This window comes from Amblyomma mixtum, chromosome 8 (genome assembly GCF_055824585.1).
Source record: "Amblyomma mixtum isolate Tamu chromosome 8, ASM5582458v1, whole genome shotgun sequence".
NCBI lineage: Eukaryota > Metazoa > Arthropoda > Arachnida > Ixodida > Ixodidae > Amblyomma > Amblyomma mixtum.
In genome coordinates, this window is record NC_143019.1 from 58578674 (window position 1) to 58600172 (window position 21499).

Here is a 21499-nt window from a genome sequence, read left to right on the forward strand (position 1 = left end):
CAAATGATATCGGTTAAACAATTAGCCTAATTTTTAGTAAGACCACATAAATAAAGAATAACACCGAGTAGGAAATGGTCGAGTTGGGGAATCGAATCACGGTCTCCGGAGTGTGAGACGAGCACGCTAACCACTCCTCCACGCCAGCTCGATAGGAATGAACAAAGGCGCGTCTAGTGAATACGGTGTCTTCGTTCACTCCTCCCTTCCCGTTACGACGAGGTTCAGGTGTTAACTGAGGTATGCGACACATATACATTTCCTGTCCTCAAAAACCAATTTACCGACAAGCAAGGCGGAAAGCCGAACAGGCGATGGCGTTCTGTGGACTCCCTGGCAGCGTGGCGGAATGGCCACGCGACCAAATATGGCTGCGCCCATGCTCCCGCGCTGTTAAGCGTCTCTAAATGCGCGCTTTCCTCGGCGTGAATGCTATGAAGTCCTGTAAGGAGAAGTGACAGCGACAGGAAGAAGCGAGAAAGCGACAAAGTGCGCAAGAGACGCCAGAACAGCGTGAATAAGGACTTTCAAAGCGTCGTGCTAAGGATGCAGCTCGACGACAACGTTCTACCTCGCGGAGTGGTTCCACATCATCGGTCACCAATGAATCTCAACACCTGACTCTGACTGCTCAGGAACGCCCGGAATGATACCAGGCGAAGGCAACACGCCGAAGAATCGCAAGAAGAACGCGTACACCATTGCTTACGCAATTTACCCGGTTTGAGGAGAGCTAAACCACTGCCACTTTTTTTAAATCTTTATAGAGCCTGATTTTCACGATGACCAAGAACTGTACTGATAGAACCTTCATATTTCATTCAAGAGCATCTGCATATTTCGTTGAAGAGCATCGTAAGTATGTAACATATTGTAGCCAGTATTATCCACCCACGATCTTCGGATGAGTATACTTTCGATTCTTTTTACAGGTGAAAATTTGTTTGGGTAAGATACTTGTACGGTATTGATTGGGAAAAGACAACACTTCCAAAATCAGATCAACGTATCACTGGCCATTCTGGGTCAGTTTCCAGCTATAGCCTCACTCAGAGGCGCTTTAGAACCCGGTTACCCTTGATCCGTATAGTAGAAAGAATTACGGGAATATATTGAACAAAATGACATGCTTTGAGTCGACCGGTCATTCAGTGAATCAATCATTCCATGAATGGGCAAGACGAAGCGACCAAGAAGAGAAGTCATATAAAGAAGTACTCAGTATTCCAGCTGCTCAGCGGACAGTTTCGGGCTCACCATACATGGCCTCCACATTCTCGGGGGAGAGCCCCTCCGGGTAGCCCACAATAAAGCCATAGTTTTCAGCCTTTTCCAATGTGACGTTCTGCACAGGCGGCTTTATCCAGTCCGTCGTCTTCATCTTCCGGACGATGGATGACCTGACGTTCAGCAAAACTTGCCGGGCTGCCGAGAGTGCTCGCCCGGGAACGACTGTAAGAGGAATTGATCGCAGAGAATGAGAGGCCAGCCAGCGAAGGACAAGCACGGTTATGAGATGAGGCATTGAGCACTCATCTGCTGGTAGTGTTCAGGACGGATGTAAGTTTTGAAAAGTGGCAGTTTCACAATGGCGCCCTCAATCACCGAAAGGAGCTTTAACGCACTTTGAGGCTAGATGGGTTGACCAGCAAGGCATGTTGCCGGGCGAGTTCGTTTAGAGTCTTGAAAGTTAGGAAAACTACCTTGGCGCAAATAAATTCACATACACAAAACAGACGAGGAGATAAGAGCCAGGCGCCAACTTTATAACAAATAAAGTTGCAAATAAACTTTATACCAGATGGCTGACCAAATATGCCAATTTGATCTCCCATGTTAACACATGGAATTGTGAACCTCGACTGGAAAAGGCTAGGACTCTGGGCACAAGCAAGATCATTCAGGCGAGGTTTTTACTGGAACCCTTTCACATAAAGAAAAGAAAAACCTTGTGTGTGAGTGGCACTTCATTTAAATCCTATGTAGTGGAGTATGATTTTCTGTACAATAATGATAATGCGAGACGATAAGTCAAGGCTGCGATAAGGCACGTGGAGTCAAAACGTGGGCGTAACCTGGGGCTATTCATGTATGTGATTTTCTCGTGCAATAACCAGTTGGAAGTTAGCGCCTGTCCGTTGCATTTGGCCTCTCTTTTTATGAATTAATTTATTTGCGCCGAGGTGATTTTTGCAAGCTTCTAGATGAGTTGGTGGAGAGCCCACGACCCGAGTTCCGGCTGTTGGCCTTTTGCAGTCTGGCATTTGTCACACGCCACAGTTAAAAATCTTTGCACAGCAAGATGTCTCTCTCACTCCTCAGGACGACGGTGGTCTGACAGGTGAAGCAAGTGTCCGACTAAAAAGCTTTCCTTGCAACCTGAGAAATTCTAAGGTAAACAGGTATCAGGGATGCCATCTGAACCTCCCTCCCCAAGATTTAACTTTCCTTGCGTTCCTTGCATCGATGCATTACTCCGGAACAGGGACATCACGTGATTCTGCAGCGGTATGCAGCGAAGCAAACCCTTGAAGCATGCACCACGTCTTCACTATCCAGAATAACGTTTATACTAATTATGTAACGCTTAGTATGTTACAAATAAACAATGTTTTGTGTTTTTTCGCTTCTCCTGTTGAAAGAAGCAACGGTTGGCTTCACCAGACACGACACTGCGACACCTAAATTCAAACCCCCCATCCCTGGTCATCGTTTGTACACTGTCGAAATAAAAGCAGAACTACTAACCCTTCTCGAAGTATCTCCTTTGGGCAGCCGGTGCCATGACGTCGATCATCCTCTTGTAGCAGTACGCACGCACGGCCTCTGGACTCCGTCCATATCTCTTTCTTGCTTCCATGATCAGTTCCTGGCCGTGGGAAAACTCCACAAGCTGGCGAACAACGCTCCAAGCCAGCAGAAGGCGAGAGTCTTCCAGACTCATCGGGGAGACCCACTGGAACGGAGCGACGCCATTGAACAGAACGACGATTGCAGTCGCGTTCTCAAACAGCCACAAATAGTCGTGAGGTTGCAGAGTGCAGTTCGGGATCAACCGCTGCCATTGGGCTGGAATGAGACCCGCAGTGACGACCGTCAGTTTTCTGCAATACAGCGACCACGCGTCGTGTTCGTGCTCAGCACACACTGACAGCTACAGGAAGCGAAGTCCGATTGTACGAGTCTGTGGGCTCTGCATAAAGGTCTCCCCATAGCATGGTACTGCGCCCATTTGCGCAGCGAATTTGGGATCGCTTCAAAACAACGATCGGCATTAATTAAATTGAAGACACACACTCAACCCTGGGTGATACTGCTGGGAAAGCGCATTAAAAAAAAGTGCTATCGCCCCTATCTTCAAAGCCTAATGCTGGAACAGCGGTCTTGCTGGAACGTAGTCTAATCCTACCTCTGTTTTTCTAAGTTTTGACGAGTAACATGGACTACCAGTTCGTGTACCTGCGCCACCCTATAATCATGGTAGACTTTCAATGGAATTGGTGGTATTCGTTGTTCCCAAGTAAGCTTAGCCTCGTTTAGTATTCTGGGGACCTTTTCAGTAGTGCGTTAATTTTAAACTCCTTCCATGAGTTCCGGATGTTGAACTCCGTAACAACCTTACTTGCAAGCGATTGAGGGGATTTATGGAATAAAAACGAACTGTTGTTGTATAGGTTCATCTATTCAAAATGAAACCGAACCTGCGTCTTTTGGGTCAGCAGCCGAGCACCATAAAAACTGAGCCACCGCAGCGCACTTCACCCAAAGTTTAGAAGACGCAAAAGGAAATTTTTCAAGTCGGGATTATATAGCTTTTCACTTGTTTGGCTAACAGTTGCAAAACCACCCACGATATTATTTTGCTATATTAATATGTGCATACGGGTTAATACTGACATGTTCATGACCCTGCACGTATATGGGCAATTGAAGCTGCATTGAAAGTATTGCACAAGACAGAACTTAAATCTCCAATGCTGTGACTGTTTCTTCAATCTCAAACAGTGTTCTGTGCAAAGACATCCCATCGGAGTCAAAAGTGCTTTCCTTCAAATTGGAGATGAAGATTTGCTGTCCTATTCACTTTTAATGACCGGTAGTACATTTGTACTCGCATTTTCCTCAATGCAATAAATCTATTAATGGATCTTTACGTGAAAAAGCAACATCACATCTAAACGCAACGTCGTCGTCAGAAGTCAAACCCCATAGCCTCTCATCTGTTTACAGAGCATAAGTATCTACTATGTGAGCACATCAAGACGCGTGGCACAAAACTAGACAATTAGAGAAGAATAAGACAGCACACGTAGCTGCTAGTTCTTTTCTCGGGTTCCGTAATGAAATTTACAGCTATGGTATCTGCATGCTAGTCCGCTTTCTCTAGTACAAGCAATGTTAATTTTATTTAAAATAGGCAAGACGTTCCTAAGCAGCACACGCAATTGTCCCAATATTGGAAACATATTGGAAAAGAGAGGCTTTCCGTTCACCTACGCCAGCACCTGTACCAAGACGGCAGCGTTAACCAAAATACATCTGCCTACGAACACAAATTGCGCCGAGTGACATTTCCTTTGAAGAGCTCAACGCACCTTGCGACATGTAGTTGTTTGTGAGATTTTCCAGCTGCCTCAAGTTTTTCAGCCCAGCCGGGGCCGTGTAGCGTCGGAGAGTTCGTATTACACTCCGCACTGCACCAACAAAGAGAAAATCATGAAAGCCGTAACGTCGATGCAACTGATCACACGCCCCGGGCCCGACAGGCGTCTGAAATTCATTAAGTATAAATTATGACCTATGCGTTTACAGTAATAAGTCTAGTTACATCAAATCAAATAATTTGTTCCCCCACTAAAGCAATGGAATATGAATGCTGATAACGAATACTATATGGTTTCGATAATTTCCTGCAACTAAGACCTCACACCCTATCGCGTGCAGCTAGAAATTTTTAAAAATAGGTATCTTCAGCTACAAGAGTCATTTTGCTCGTAGCATTATCAGCGTTGTCAGTATTTTAAGCGGCGGTCGTCCTTCAGAATACAGCTCAGTCGTTTTACCTACCCCCTTAAAAAAATAGTCTAGAGAACATCTATAGACTTCTTATAAACTCTATTACCTCTGTAAAGATAAGTCTACAGAAGGGCAGGGTCATAAATCTATAGACTGTCTATAGACTATCTGGAGCATTTGTATTGCCTACAGACTGTTCTCTAGGATTCATCTAGAGAGAGTCTTTAGACATAATACACTGAAGTTTATGGACAGTCTCTAGACTGACAATATTTTTGTAAGGGCCCAGTGGTTAACGCATAAATACACTTCAGTTTTTAATCTCTAGACGTGGGCAGCTCACCTATTGAGAGATAAATATAGCCCCGCGTCATTCATATTTCCATATTTCAGCAGTTTTTTGAGGTTCTTTCAAATGCTAGTCTTCTCGCCATTGCCTAGGGGGCTTCCCCCCCGAGCACCGTTTCCCTGGTGCCCAAAACCTAAACCCCCAAATCTACGATATGCGTATGCTGGCCTGTCTAAAGCCTCTCTCCGTGTTTTTGAATTTGCTCGAAAAGAACAACGTTGGTATCACAAGCCCCACCGGTGACAGCACCTGCCAATGCAGGGCAGTGACGCGTAGCTTAATCGCAGCACCACGGTGCGAAGAGCGGTATGAGGGCTCTCAGGTATCTCTGAATGTAAAGCAGAGACTGGCCATTTTATCATTAATTCACCTCATTAACGCAATCGTATCATACTCTTAAGGCGAAGCTCGAGTCCTATTTCGCCGATCTATGTCCGAAGCCTGTCGAGAACCAAGCCTCGCACCTAAACTAAAATGAAAACCGAAGTGCTAGCTCCCCTCATGCTCATTTTGCCGGCCACAAAAATAGACGGAAAATTTTTTCACATACTATTATTTCTCTCTCTGTGAACATTACTGGTACCATTTTTTTTTCAAGCTCGCTGTTTTCCTCAAATTAATATATATATATTGTTAACTAGTTTTCTTTATAGGAATATTGGCCAGCTCTTATTCCCCACTTGAAGATAAATTTCAAATGCCCTCCGTTCCTCTTTTATCCTTCGAGATATTCCCGCCTCATGACCCCGATCTGCGGTACATAATACTTCCATTAGTTAGGTGCACTTAACACTCCAAGTGCAATTTTGGTCGTCGCCATCGTTACCAATTTCGCTTTCTTGACCTTCATTTTAGTCCCATTAATCTACTTTGCTCAAATGTAGCCGTATGGCTGCCCTCGGGTGAACGACAATGATTAGTTACACCCTCATAATTAATCTACTTTGAATTCTTGCCCCTGCCTGACAACGACCCGCAAGACAAGGAGGAATTTCTCTTGAGCTGCAACACTAGTTATGTTTTGCCTGTAGCAAATGCCTGCGCACGGGGGCGGGGGGGGGGGGGGGGGGGCGTTAATCAGTTATGTTAAGTGATTGCATAAAGATCCCGTTGCATTGTATCCCGGCATTGTTGTGTCTCTGTCGCCCTCGATGAGACGGCAGTTTCTAGGACAGCGATTATGGGCACCGATATTGTCGCACAAGTTAGTACTGATTTCGTTCTTATCTGCATGACATCTCGCACAGAACTGCTAGTCGCAACTTGCGCCAGCAATCGGTGGGGAGTTCAACCGTCAACCAACAGATGCAAGGGTACTGCAGCGGTCTACGCTGTGGGTGTCATTGCGAAGTTGTCTATGGACAGATGCTTTGCTCGGGCTTTGTAACTCTTAACCAGCGATTAAGTGTCCCCCTTTAGGGGTGATTGTTACACCCTTAAACCCTCCTGACGTCCTAAGCTTCTCATTCATCGACTTCCAATCCCAGCGCACTGCAACTTTTGCTCAGTAACTATGGCCCTCGCCTCGTCTTCATTCCAACCATCACAGTCGTGCTCACGATGTTCACGTCGGCCTCTTAGGTTCCAATAGTGTCGTTTTAACACGCATCGCCCTCAGCAGCTTCCGTCAGAGCAGTTACAAAGTGGAAATATTTTTTGCGATTTGCTTTCAGACGATCAAACCTCACTGATGTTTATTTCATGCAACACAATTTTCCCATACATGGTTGTACATAACATACCATTGTGTTCGGCTAGCACAATGCGGAGGGCCAACTTAATACTGTCTTGGATACTCGGGTCGTAGACGTTGAGTTTTCTGGCGTAGAACCGTGCGGCCTCCGAGTTGTTGGCATAACGCTGGAAGGTGTTCTCCATCCATTTCTCGTCAATTTCGTTGATTGAAATCTGCGTCAAAGCGTCGCAAAAACCAGTAAGTTGCATATTTCAAGAACTGGGGGGCACCCATAAGCTTCGCCTTAAGGACGTGAACAGATAGCGTTAAAAAGTTAATGCCCATATATGAGGAATAGGCCATTCCCAACTTCCCATTCATATGTCCCCGGGAGTCTTCGTTCCACTCCTTGCACAATGGTGCAGCGGTTAAGGGAATGCGCCACTGCCCTGCGATGACAGTTGCTGCCACCGGTGAGTCTTGTGCGATGCACCTTGCTCTTCTCGAGGAACCTCTCGCGATCAACCATTAACATCCAGCTGCCAGTGTGGTTAGGATTCTTGAAATCCGGTGGGTAGGTTGTGATGGCGCCTCAAGTTGCCGTGACCTAGGTTGCCCAGCTAAGTTGCTTCCGCGGGGGTGGTTGTCTGGGCCAACCTAAGCAACTACACCGAGGCCGACAACGCCGACGCTGCATTTTCCATAACCATATCGCGTGAAACGGGCAGCTGCATGTGCAAGGCAGTTTTTACCGAGGACAAATGATGCTACTTTCTCCAGTTTGCCCTAATAAAGAGCTTATAAACGCTCGGCATCTGAGTGTGAGTGCGTTCGAGGTAGTCAAGGATGCACCTCCTGGTGGTGTACTCTGCTTCCACCTAATCGAGCTCCCATTTAAAAGTAAAGAATCGCCGTCTGTTAAATACCTCGGAGTTACTATTACACACAATCTGAGTTGGGATTTTCATATTTGTACAGTCTTCACCAAAGCCTTTAATCTCTCTGGTTTATTAGACGCAAGCTTTCAAAAGCCCCCATGCACGTGAAACTAGCAGCCTATAAAGCGTTGTCCGGCTATGTCTGGAGTATGCCTCGTGTCTATGGGACCCTTATACAAAGAAAAATGTTTCCAAATTAGAAAGGGTTCAAAGAACCGCGGCCAGATTCAATTGCAATAAATATAAACGCACTGACAGCGTGACAGAAATGATTGATTATCTTGGTCTCGACACACTACGGGCGAGGCGTGGCGTTCCGAATGCAGATTAAAATACTTGTATTTAATATATAACAATATTGTAGCGTGCAACGCCAAAAAGAACACCCGCGCAGAGACGAAAAACCTGCGGCGGTCCCCTAGTGGTTCGAGCGCGCGCGAGAGAGCCAACTAACTTCTTCCTCTTCTAGCGCATGCGCTACTTCTGTCTCTTCTTCGAATGCATGTAGCACTGCCCCCCTCTTCTGCAGCATCGACACGATGCGGCTGGGAGTGAAAAGTCAGCGAAAGGGTAGAACACAGCTGCAGTGGACCGCAGTTCAGTCAGGTAGCCGGTCGTGGTAAGGCTTCATGCGAACAACGTGTACGACTTCAGTTCGGTGCGACCGGCGCGATGAACAAGCTGTCGGGGCGGGAGCAACTGCATAAGTCACATCACTGATGCGGCGCACTACTTCGTAAGGGCCGAAGTATCGGCGCAGCAGCTTTTCAGAGAGCCCGCGGCGACGAACAGGTATCCAAATCCACACAAGGTCGCCGGGAGCATAACTGACGAAACGGCGTCCACAGTTGTACTTAGTGGCGTCAGCCTCCTGTTGACGGTGGATGCGCAGGCGGGCCAGTTGACGCGCTTCCTCTGCACGCTGAACGAAGGTATCTACGTCGATGTCAGCGTCAGAGTCGCAGTAAGGGTCGACGGGCAACATAGCATCCAACGGAGTGGTCACCTGGCGACCGAAGACAAGCTGAAAGGGGGTCAGTCGGGTTGTTTCCTGCAGGGCGGTGTTGTATGCAAACGTTACGTACGGCAGAATGGCGTCCCAAGTTCGATGCTCGACGTCAACGTACATTGATAGCATGTCGGCTAGTGTGCGGTTGAATCGCTCTACCAACCCGTTTGTCTGCGGGTGATACGCCGTAGCACGTCGGTGGCTCGTGTGCGTCAGAGTCATCACGGACTGGGTTAAGCGGGCCGTGAAAGCAGTTCCCCGGTCAGTAACAACAACGGCGGGTGCTCCATGACGCAAGACAGTGTTGTGGACGAAGAACTGCGCCACTTCAGCAGCAGTGCCTTTGGCAAGAGACGTGGTCTCAGCGTACCGTGTGAGGTAGTCAGTCGCAACGACTATCCAACGCTTTCCAGACGAAGACTTCGGAAATGGGCCAAGGAGGTCCATGCCCACTTGATGGAAAGGGGTCTTCGGTGGATCGACGGGGTGAAGAAATCCGGCCGGTTTCAATGGAGGAGTCTTCCGACGTTGGCATTCACGGCATGTTTTGACGTAGGCCCGCACCGATGGGAGTAACCTGGGCCAATAATACTTTTGTCTAATCCGCGCGAGTGTACGGCTGACTCCAAGGTGGCCGGCGGATGGTGCATCATGACAGGCACTCAAGATCTCAGACCGCAGCTGTGATGGTACGACGAGTAGGAACACTTCTTCGCTGTTGGCAAAGTTGCGCTTGTAGAGAACACCAGACCGTAAAGTGAAGGTGTGAAGCCCTCGAAGAAAAACACGCGGAATGGGAGCTTCACTGCCTTCGAGGTAATCGATGAGCGGCGCCAACTCCGTGTCCGCCCTCTGAAGCTGCGCCATTTGGGTGGTACTAACAGAGCCCAGGAAAGGAAAATCATCGGTGGTTTCTTCGGTATTGATTGGGATAGGCGCGCGCGACAGACAATCCGCATCCTGATGCTTGCGGCTAGACTTGTAAACTACTGTTAAGTCGTATTCTTGCAAGCGTAAGCTCCATCTAGCCAAGCGTCCTGAGGGGTCTTTGAGGCTCGCCAGCCAGCATAAGGAGTGGTGGTCGCTTACCACACGGAAGGGTCGTCCGTAGAGGTACGGTCGGAACTTGCAGATGGCCCATATCACTGCAAGACATTCTTTCTCCGTCGTAGAATAATTGGTCTCGGAGCGCGTAAGTGTCCGACTAGCATAACTGATGACCCGTTCTGCACCGTCTTGCCACTGGATCAGTACTGCACCAAGGCCAACATTGCTGGCGTCAGTGTGGATGTCCGTGGCAGCATGCTCGTCGAAATGGCCGAGTATCGGAGTGCTTTGCAGACGGCTGCGAAGCTCGACAAATGCAGCCTCTTCGTCGGTCCCCCACAGGAAGGGCGTGTCGTCACGGGTCAGTGCGTTCAGCGGTTCCGCGATTTTCGAGAAATCTTGAATAAACCGCCTATAATAGGAGCACAGGCCTAAAAACCGGCGAACGGCCTTCTTGTCAGTTGGGCGTGGAAAACCTGAGACGGCAGCAGTCTTGTCAGGGTGCGGGCGAACACCTTGTGCGCTGACAACGTGACCAAGAAAGCGAAGTTCCTCAAAGCCAAAATGGCATTTCTCGGCTTTGATGGTGAGTTGCGCGGATTTGAGCGCTTGTAGCACAATGCGCAACCGCTCCAAGTGTTGGTCAAAGGTGGGCGAAAATATAACGACATCGTCCAGGTACACCAGGCAGGACTGCCATTTCAAGCCGGAGAGGACAGTGTCCATCATGCGTTGGAAAGTTGCCGGGGCTGAGCACAGACCAAATGGGAGCACTTTAAACTCATAGAGGCCGTCAGGCGTCACGAAAGCCGTCTTCTCCCGGTCTCTCTCGTCCACTTCGATTTGCCAGTACCCGCTTTTAAGATCCAATGACGAGAAGTATCTGGCGTTCCGCAATCGGTCGAGCGCGTCGTCTATCCTGGGCAGCGGGTAAACGTCCTTTTTTGGTCACGCTGTTAAGTTTCCTGTAGTCCACGCAGAAACGCAGAGTATTGTCCTTCTTTTTGACAAGAACCACAGGCGATGCCCACGGACTGGTGGACGGCTGAATGATATCGTCTGCAAGCATCTCGGCAACCTGATTCTGAATGGCTTCTCTCTCCACCGGGGAAACACGATATGGGCGCTGGCAGACGGGTCGCGTAGTCTCGTCAGTGATGATACGATGCTTGGCGAGTGGAGTTCGGCCGACCTTCGAGCACGTAGCGAAACAGTCCGCAAATTCTGCCAAGAGGGCCGACAGAAGATCCCTCTGAACCGACGGCAAGGCAGGATTTATTCTGACTGACTGAAGAACGTGATGTGGGCCAGCATACTCCGGAGAGGGTCCTCCCACGGTGCACAAACCTGGAAGCTCAGCAACGTCGTGGAGGAAGGCAATAGTCATGCCTTTGGCCAGGTGCTGATATTCGTTGGCAAAGTTAGTCAGGAGGACGTGGGTGCGGCCGTCACGTAGTTGGACGAGACCTCTTGCAACGGCAAGTCCCCGCTTAAGAAGCAGTGGACTATGGCTGTCCGCTAGGCCCTCGTAGTCATGAAAGAGGTCGTTCCGCACGAGCACCAGAACACTGCACCGCGGCGGCACCGTGACGTCGTTCTCGACAATGCGCAGAGCGTTGCTGCAGGGATCGCGGGAGTCAAAGCGCGCCACGGCCTGTTTGGTCGAGAACGTGACACGTGCCTCCTGAAAGTCAATCACAGCGCCGTTCGACTGCAGGAAGTCGATCCTCAGAATCAAGTCTCTGGAACACTCGGGGAGTACGACAAATTCACCAACGTACGTAAAACCACTAATCCCAACTCTAGCCGTGCACTTGCCCATAGGGGAAATTAGGTGGCCACCAGCGGTGCGAATGGGGGTCCCCGTCTACGGTGTCAGAACCTTCTTAAGTTCTCCAGCGAAGGCACGGCTCATAACAGAGTAATCAGCACCGGTATCGAGCAGCGCGGTAATGTCAGTGCCATCAATTGTCACACGCAAATCGGATGCAGCGTATCTGATACTGTCGCTGCCTCTCTCTGTCCGGGTATCGTCGGCTCGAGGGTTCCGCGATGGAGGATCTTGACACGTCCCGACATCAGCGGCCTTGCCTCCAGAGGTCACTGGTGTTAGTTTTCCCGACGCGGACTCGGCGAGCGACGGCCAGCAGAGCTACTCTGGCGGCCAGGGCTGGAAGAGCGATAACGGAGAGGCGAAGGGGAACGGGACTCGCGCCTTCCAGAGTAGGCAGGGTTCTGGCGTGCCCAGAGATGCTGTGCAATCTCATGCGGTCGTTCGCCGTTCTGAGGGCAGGGTGCGTCGGGATGGAAACCGCGAAGGCCCACTTGGCGGTACGGACAGGCGCGGTAGAGGTGACCAGGCTCCCCACAGTGGTAGCAGAGAGGCCTGCGGTCCGGTGTACGCCACAAATCCGACTTGCGAGGGCGTGGCCCAGCTGTAGCAGATGCGGTTGCAGAATACGTGGCGATGTTACTCACGGAGGTCGACGGGGTCACACCGTAGCCAGGCACACTTGCGTGACATGTGCCGATGTTGCTCACGCCAGGCGTTGGGGTAATGGGACCGTAGCCTGTCGTGCGACGTACAACAGATGCGTACGTGGGTCGGTCATCGAACCGGGATGGCGCTTCGGGGACAGGAGGTGCCTGCGCAGCCTGTCGCACCTCGTCCCTGACAACTTCGGACAGCGCTGCCAGCGGCGCAGGTGCAACCTGAGGCAGATGGATCCGTTGCAGTTCCTCCCGGACAACGGAGCGAATTAGTTCACGCAAGGTGTCTGCACTGCCGCCGAGACACGACGAAAAGCCTTCGGGCACCATGCAGTTGATGTCCCGGTTGTACTGGCGGGCCCGTTGTTGCAGCGTCGTCTCCATCGTGGTCGCCTCGGTTAGAAATTCCGCCACCGTGCGGGGTGGGCTGCGCACGAGGCCCGCGAACAGCTCCTGCTTAACCCCACGCATGAGATGGCGCAGCTTCTTCTCCTCTGTCATGTTGGGGTCGGCGCGCTTGAAAAGACGGGTCATGTCTTCGGTGTACATGCGCACGCTTTCGTTCGTGCGCTGATTTCGGGAGTGCAGCGCAGCTTCGGCCTTCTCCCGGCGGTCAGCGTTGGGGAACGCAGCCAGGAGACTCCGGCAAAACGTCTCCCAGGTGGGAAGTGTAGCCTCGTGGTTTTCAAACCACGTCCGAGCAGACTCTTCCAGGGCAAAGTAGACGTTATTCAGCTTGCGCTCGTCGCACCAGCCGTTGTAGCGTGCGACCCGCTCGAACGTCTCCAGCCAGTCCTCAGCGTCTTCGAACACGTCACCGTGAAAAGATGGCGGTGTTCGCGGTGGGTGGCAAAGGATCGGCGCCAGGGGCCTGGTGTCAGCGGCCATGGCAGTTGGACTCGACGGTAGAGGCTGGATCGGCGGCTGGGTCCTGGTGTCAGTGGCCATGTCAGTTGGACTCGGCGGTCGAGGCTGCGTCGTCCTTGTTGGCGGGGGAAGGGGCCCAAATTCAGGCGACTCTCCGCGGAGACGGCGGCTGGGTCGCTGGTGAACCGGTGTGAGGTCCGTAGTGACGCTGTACGGAGTTTGCAGGTCGGGAAGCGTACCCAGCACCTCCACCAAACTGTAGCGTGCAACGCCAAAAAGAACACCCGCGCAGAGACGAAAAACCTGCGGCGGTCCCCTAGTGGTTCGAGCGCGCGCGAGAGCGCCAACTAACTTCTTCCTCTTCTAGCGCATGCGCTACTTCTGTCTCTTCTTCGAATGCATGTAGCAATATAATAGACATCAACAATCATAATTTAATTACCCCTCACACACTACGCACAAGCTCGCGTTTTGATAACGGGAAAATGATTCGTGAATATAGCTCGCTAAACGCCACCATACGCGCTTGGAATAAATTACCTAGGATTATTGTCGACAGTCCCAGTGCTCAAGAGTTCGTAACAAGCCTGAAAATGCGGGGGTGAAGTTGTACTTGCATTCTTGTATTGTTTCTTGTATTCGTGTATGCTTGTATTCTTGATTCTTGTATTCGTTTTTTTTTGTGTCCACTCCTGCTTGCAGTCAGGCGACTCAGCAGTATTCCCAAATAAATAAATAAAGTGGTCGTTTCAGTCTGGTGAAGGAGAAAGTGGCGGTGTGAGCTTCCTTCTCATCTACTTCGTCAGCGGTGAATGAAATCTGTGTGAAGTGGCTGTCCTGTTCAGCTGCTCGAAAGTTGCGCCCACATGCCTGCCGCGCCTGGTCAATGCCTGGCACACATCACGTACAACACGAACACAAGTGTAACTTTCGCCTGAAACGAATACGTGTCTTGAGAAGAAATTTCTTGTTTTCTCGTTTTATAGCCAATGTAATGAGAGAGAACGCAGTAATGCGGCTATTAAGGAAAGCATTACGTTTTCCTAAGAAGCTTCCACATGAACAAAAATTAGGTTCAGTCTGCAGATCGAAGATGAGGTTATCGCCTATTCGATGCTGCCATCCGACCAAGTCCCGCTTTTTGGATAACACTCAATTCTGTCGCAACTGTGTATATTGCAAGATATTGTTATGAACATATTGATGAGAATGGTCCAAATTTAAGACGCCTGGTAATCTCGCTTTTGAAGTTCTCCAGAGCTCCGTCTGACCATTTAAAACTGGCATAAACAAGGGGGCACCGGCGAAAAAAAGCAGAAAACTTTGAGAATCCCATGATGGGACCTGTGGATATACTGACTTTTATGGTGCTGTCTTAGGATATTAAAAATTGCGCTCACAAACAATTTCGCGATGAAAAAAATTTCATGTCCAGAATATAGGGGCATAGAACTAATCTGGTCAAAAAGGCTAGGAAATGGCAGGGCGACTCCACAGGAGAGATTTTCCCCGTTTAGACTGCCAGATTAGAACGAGTTTTTATAAACAGATTAATTTTTATAAAATTTGCATATTATGATCATAAGTCATATGGCTGTATGAGGGCAAAAGATCAGTAATTGCTCCATGGCTGCAAGGTCATTACCCATGAGGTGATTGCCACAAACACATATTGGACCGAGAAAGATGTATCACTATTTCCAACGACTATATGAGTGTGATCGTCTTACAAGCGCTATGATGTTTGTGAAGTACTGACAATAACAGGTGTGAAGAACTAGCTGGAACCGAAAGAAAAGGGAACGAGACGCCTGAGGCGCCCACACTTCCTTTCATTTAAAGAGGTTTCGGATAACGAGCATGTTATGAAGAAACACTGTGCTATTATTGCAAAGGCACATGGCAAACGGATAAGGTAAATAAGGTTAAGACATCGTGCGGTTTACGGCGAGCAAAAAGGACGACAGCCGTGCTGCAAGAGCTAGTGGGTGCTGAAAAAGCCGTGCTTTTTGAAAACGCCATGCGATCGGCGAAGGCATGAAAGGCCTAGAGAATAATACTGATATCGAATCTGCTAGTGACAGGAGGGTATATCGGGCAGTGGTCTCTTGCTGAAGTAAAAATTTTAGATGGACCAGTTTGTCCATCAGGACACGGCAGGAGCATCACTGCCATTTCAACTTTGTAAGATGCGCCTCGACAATTCGGTTTGTGCCCTCTCATGTTATTGTTAAGCAGGCGGACGTATGTAGCACGGAGGTGTCTTCATCTTGAAGATGGTAAAGTCACTGAAACTGATGTCTGGATCAGGGTTTCATGAAAGTCTATTTGAGCATGGTCACGTGGGGCGGTTCGCCAGTCGGAGCTTCATCATTGCATCGAAAGGATGCACAGCTGATGGAGTTCCGGACCCGAAGGCGTCGTCCCACTGGCACACGAGGGTCACATGGCAATCGTAGGAATGAAAGGTTAGGTGTCTAGCGGGACGCCGCCAATAAACGACCATCGTCAACTGATAAGCCAAGCGGTGGCAGTGTAGAGGTGGATTGGAAACGAAGCGAGGCACCCAACGGCACACCTCAGGGTCTTATCACGAGACATGGTTGCAAGATAGGGCCGACTTAGGAAGAGCCATGGACTCCCAAGTTCGCGTTTAGGTTGCGACCCGAATAGTATACAAGGCCGCACAACACGAAAGACAACGTGCGACTGCGCAGCCGGCACACTTCGCGAAGCGCTGCCACTAATGCGCATGATCAGTGAGCCTTTGGCCAGGTGCCGCCCATTGCCTCCGCATCCTGGTGGAAGCGCTTCACGAAGTGTCGCAGCCTGGCCCTGGCGTGTTCCCTTTTATAATGTGTGAAGCTGTACAGGGTGCACAAAGCTGACTGTAGCCGCCACGACCGCACTGCCAGTGCGTGTGTATGAAGCAGCATCAATTTCATGTAGGAACGCCATACCGCAGGCTTGACGCCCGTGCAGTCGACATAGACTTATTGATTCCCCAAGAGAAAATAAGTCAAATTAGCCATTGTTCTGAGCTAGTTCTTCACTATCCGTGTCGTTTCTCCACTATTGAATTTTATTTTACATGCAAAACTGGCTTCACTGAAAGCAGCAACCTCGCAGGCTATCAACCGCTCAGCTGTTCTTTTTCAATAAAGAGTATGGAAGCTTCGAATCAAGATGCGGGCATCACCAAGTACCAGTTACTGGACGTTACCAGAATGACGCGCCGTCTAAAGGCGCGGCCTTAAAACATAGGCAGCGCATTTGCCACCTCCGCCCATTTTTGAGCATAAGTGGCCAATTTGTTACCTGAGCACTGCGTGCGGCGTCAAAGCAGGCTAACTTCCAGACTGGGGAGAAATTTTAAACGCCTATAATACCATGCATGGGACTACAAGGGAGCTCTGAAGATGGCACGCTGAAAGCAATGTAGTGGACATTCATAAGCTTACATACTCTAAAGATAGGCTCGCGGGGCTGATGGTCCGTCCAATGTACTTTAATTTTCACGAAGGCTGGGAGACCGTACTCCAAGGAAAGGTGCGTCATCTTCTCCCCGGCGTTGAAATTCTGGTCAGTGCGCGTAGTTGAGAAGTCGAGGTCGAGCCGGCGCAAAAGTGACTGCAACGATGCTACCTGCATGAATTTTTTTAAACGATGGTTACCACAGTGTAATGCGAGATTGTGATAGCTGCTCACGAATTTCTATTCCATTATGTGTTGACGGACACATTGAGAGTGAACTGATATCCATATAGTTATCGAACGCTTAATTTGATTTTCAACACATACCCGTTATTCGAGTGAGCTCCTGCCCTGTTCAGTGGTGTAAGCACGCGGCGCTACCGTCGCTGACCCCACACTCGCGTGTCGACTTTTGCTGCAGCCGCCACAGATGGACCGTGCTTAGTCAGATAGAGCTCAAGAACGAAGCGGATTTTCGCCGTCAAAGGACCCCCTTTCAGCACATGGCGTCGACTGATTCTCATAAATCGGCTAGCCCAACATGGCAGGGAGTGGAAGATGGAGGAGATGAAAGGAGATGATCCCCTCTCTCCGTGGGACTAGAACTAGCCATTCGCTGTAAGGGGTTTATTTGTGGGAAGAACCGCCTCGTTCCTCAGTTATTTCCGATTATACATTCATAAACCCTTGCCATAACCTCCCTCCTTCTGCCACGCTAACCACTCTTCTTATTGTTCCACTGGAAGATACGTCTGGTTGTTCATTCCTTGCCCTAGCCATATCCTCATCCTTCCGCGTCAACCCTCCTCCTCATTCCAGGAAAACTTGCCTCCGGGTGGTTCCCGTAGCAACCAGCCACCAGTTACACACTCCTCAGCTCTTGCCATAGCTTCATACTGTGTCCCAAGTCAACCATCTTCAGTTTATGCGAACTACTAGAACTGCATCACCGCGTAACCCAAGGACGAGAGGGCAACATCAAAGTGGAGAGGGGGATGCCCCCTCCCCGCTTCTAGGCGAAATGAAGGAGAGGGAATCAACTAGTTTTTGCGTTAGGCCGTTTGCGCTTCGCCTCCATCGAAAGCAGTCGTCGCTGTAGGGTTAGAACCCGGGTACTACGGCTCAGAAGAAGGGGAGCGAAGGTGCGAGAGAAAACAGAAATGTTTGGAGGTGAAGGGTAGTCTAGTTGATTGGGAGATTATTACAAGAGCAGAGAAATGCGCCACCGGAATATGACTGTCACGGGGAGAACCCCCAGGATGGCTACCACAAAAGGAGGTTACAACGATGGAGGATGAATGCGTGACCTGAGAATGGTTCCACGGCAGATGTCACGCCTATACAGCTAAACCAAAGTCATAAGATCTTTTGCTAACTCTCATGCCCTAAGCTGGTAAGCCTAGCCCTATAATATTTCTTTCTTATAGCACCTTCTTCGTAATCATGATTGGGTGCCTTATAAATTGCGATTTATAGCTCTCCCTCTAGAACTGCCGTATCGGAGTTTACAACTTCGAAAGGGCGCTTATTTTATGGGTCGTGTTAAATATCAACAACGCAACCGTGCAGTCTGTGTACCCGCGCCCGCCAGTGCACGCTGCTAATGTTCCATTATCACGTGACTTCACCGTTCCACCCGGTTTGGTGGGCTCAAGGAGCGGCGAGCAATTTAGTGCAGGAGGAAACGGTAGTTTAATTCATCGGAGCGGTGAAACTAATGTATGGTATGGATTCGAAATATAAAACTGATTTATAAATCTGCTCACTAGCACGTTGCACTCAATTCTTTGTTGTGTATGCGGCTGTTTGCACATAAGTAGCTGTGCAATGTTAAACCTGTCAGAAAAATTCAGCATGTGATAGATTCGGTGGGGTGATGCCTTGGCACACGGCAGTTGTGCTTGTTTGAATGGGTCCTGTTCTCTTAACGTCGTTTGCTTCCTTGTTAATCTTCACTGATATATTTCGCACATGTAAGTATAAGCTTGCAAAGTTTACTTCGTAGCGAAAATCAGTCATGTTCCACGGGTTTGTTCACCATGTATATTTGCCATTTTACTGCCTTGTTGCATTGCATCTACCCTCTGTGGAGAATCAAGCGGTTAAGGTACTCGGCATCTGAACCCGAAGACGTCGGTTGGATTCCTACCGGTTCCGCTGTGTTTCGAGGGAGGCTAAACATACGGAACCCGTCTATACTGCGGGATGTCAGTGCACATGAAAGATCCAGAGGTGGCCGAAATTATTCCCCAGCCCTCTAGCACAGCGTCCCTGATTGACCATGCCAATTTGTAAAGTTAACTTCCATACACCACTACACTTTTACATTGACCCCGCCGCCGTAGCTCAGTGGTTACGGCGCTCGGGTGCTGACCCTTAAGACGCGGGTTCGATCCCGGCCGCGGCAGCCGAATTTCGATGGAAGTGAATTTCTAGAGGCCCGTGTACTGTGCGATGTAGGTGCACGTTAAAGAACTGCAGGTGCTCGAAATTTCCGGAGTTCTTCACTACGGCGTCTCTCATAGCGTCACTACGGCGTCTCTCATAGCGTGAGTCGCTATGGGACGTTAAACCCCAATAAACCAAACCAGACTTTTACATTGCACCTGTGACTGGGCCTTTTCACTTGATCTATAAAAGAGCCCCCCCCCCCCCCCCCCCCCCGCCACATTCCCTCTCCCGACAATCCTTCGTCTTCAGTGTCAGTTTTCCTTTAGTGTATCCGCGTCTAATCTCAGTACCGCAGGAAGTAGAATGAAATTCTCTTACAGAAAAGTCAAGGATCCCGCTTTACAGCTGATCAAGACTGCGAGGGTATCGCAGTAGAGATAATGCTAACACTACCAAAACACACATTACACAAATCTATGGGGTTATAGGGCACTAAACGTCGTGCATTCCAAATTTTTCGAAAGGAAAGTTCAAAGTCTGCTGTAGTCTCAAGGCTATTTGTAGTAACTAAGGATTTCTCAAAGAAATTTTAAATTTACTTAAACGTGATTTCGGGACATTGTGTTGTCCAATGCTGCTCCAAGTGTTGTCCGTAATTTACGCTTTCGAAACGTTTGTCGTAAACTACTGTAAAACGCAGCCGTTCAGCAATGAAATTTGGCTGTACGAACGACAATCTGTGTGAACAAAGCAGCTGCGTCATTTCTGCCGCAGGGCTTAGCTATTTTGGTAAGTCGGGGAGTACTGCACTCATCACAGCCGAACCAAGGTCAGATAAAATAAGCGAATAGCCTGACTAGAGCGGTCTAACCCTCAGTGCGACTGCACCAGGGGTGTCGGCACCTATAAAACACTTAGGGACCTTCTTAACCCCATTATGGGAACATTCTTAATCACACTGGCTTTAGAATTCCTGCTACGGAGCATTTTTATGCGAAGCATACTACTTTAGCTACCACTCCAGCCCTTCACCGTGGTTATGCGCCTCCAAATCACGTGATACATGACGTCACACCACGTGACACGATGACGTCACGACAGTGGAGAAACGGGGGCCCACCTCGCGCCGTCGCTGTGGTTGTGCGCCTCCAAATTACGCGACACGATGATGCTTCGCATTCTCCAGGCTTAACCAAGTTAAGCCTCAGCCATTTTTTTGTTCCCGAGATTTAACAGCCAGATCTCTGGTTGGAATCGGTTCCATTGCCCTTACATGGTTTGAATTAGTAATCACATTCTAAAACATTCTAGTACCTTCTATTGGAGTATCATGTGAGATTATACTAATCCGACCCACTAATCCACCTTAGTCGACCTGGTAATGTCCACTAATCCTCTTCAATTCATTTTAGAGATTGGCCAACTTTCAAAATTTCGGGGGACCTTTGCAACTTTTGGGGGAGCGCCAACTTCCAATTTTGGGCGGTCCACTTGCCAGATGCGACGGTGAGCAGGTTGAACACAATCCGGTGGCCAGGTGCCCACCTGCCATAAGTTCAGGTTTTGATGACATCACAAAGTCACGTGACCTTCTAGACCAATCAGGGTGACCCATAGGGGCGGTTTCCGTGACCTTGTGGCCAATCAGGGAATTTCGTTACTCAGAGACCGGAACTGCATGACGACATTCTAAAAGCTATAGCATTGGAACGGGCGTGTCTTTCGCTCAACTAATTCCGATTGTCGCAAATGGGGCGCTCGTTCGTGCCTCGGAGTTGTTGGCGCTGGATCCGAGGCGGATACACGCCTGGAACATGGCAGCCGCTTTCTCCGACGCGCTCTGTCCGGTGGCTGGGATTCCAGTGGTGTTGAGGAGCATTTCTTGGATACCTATGAGCGTTTGTCTTGCTATCTGAAAGAAGGGAGACATAGGTGACGGCATTTCAGACACGAAGGGGAATCAACATCCGCCTTAATTGCAAGGCATTCGAATTAATTAAAGGCAAGCGTTTCAAAACATTTCTTACTGACTGCACTCAAGTACCAGTTCGCATAAACAGCAGGATTGAATTCGGAGAAATTTGAAATCAAATCAAATCGTCTTTATTTTCTCTCTCAAGGAGAAAAGGGGGTGACAGGTAAAAGCCGCATAACTGTTCACACTAAAACCATTCGTTTATGCTATTTGGCCATAGTTGCGCTAGCGCTATAATAATTGATCCTCACCACTTTGATATCTAGTT

At 49.3% G+C, this 21499-nt stretch overlaps 1 protein-coding gene across 1 annotated transcript in view; it reads right to left on the minus strand.

Annotated features, from left to right (window-relative positions):
• Window positions 1-21168, minus strand: part of LOC149332590 (neprilysin-3-like) — a 59082-nt gene extending 37914 nt beyond the window's left edge. Inside the window, exons 1-6 of the mRNA XM_089557534.1 lie at window positions 21025-21168; window positions 16857-17036; window positions 7108-7273; window positions 4596-4694; window positions 2749-3069; window positions 1258-1452 (exon numbers count right to left, since the gene is read on the minus strand). Coding sequence (XP_089413660.1) covers window positions 1258-1452; window positions 2749-3069; window positions 4596-4694; window positions 7108-7273; window positions 16857-17036; window positions 21025-21135 — 1072 coding nt within the window. The 5' untranslated portion in view covers window positions 21136-21168. The remainder of the gene's footprint in view (window positions 1-1257; window positions 1453-2748; window positions 3070-4595; window positions 4695-7107; window positions 7274-16856; window positions 17037-21024) is intronic.
• Window positions 21169-21499: the final 331 nt, after the last annotated feature.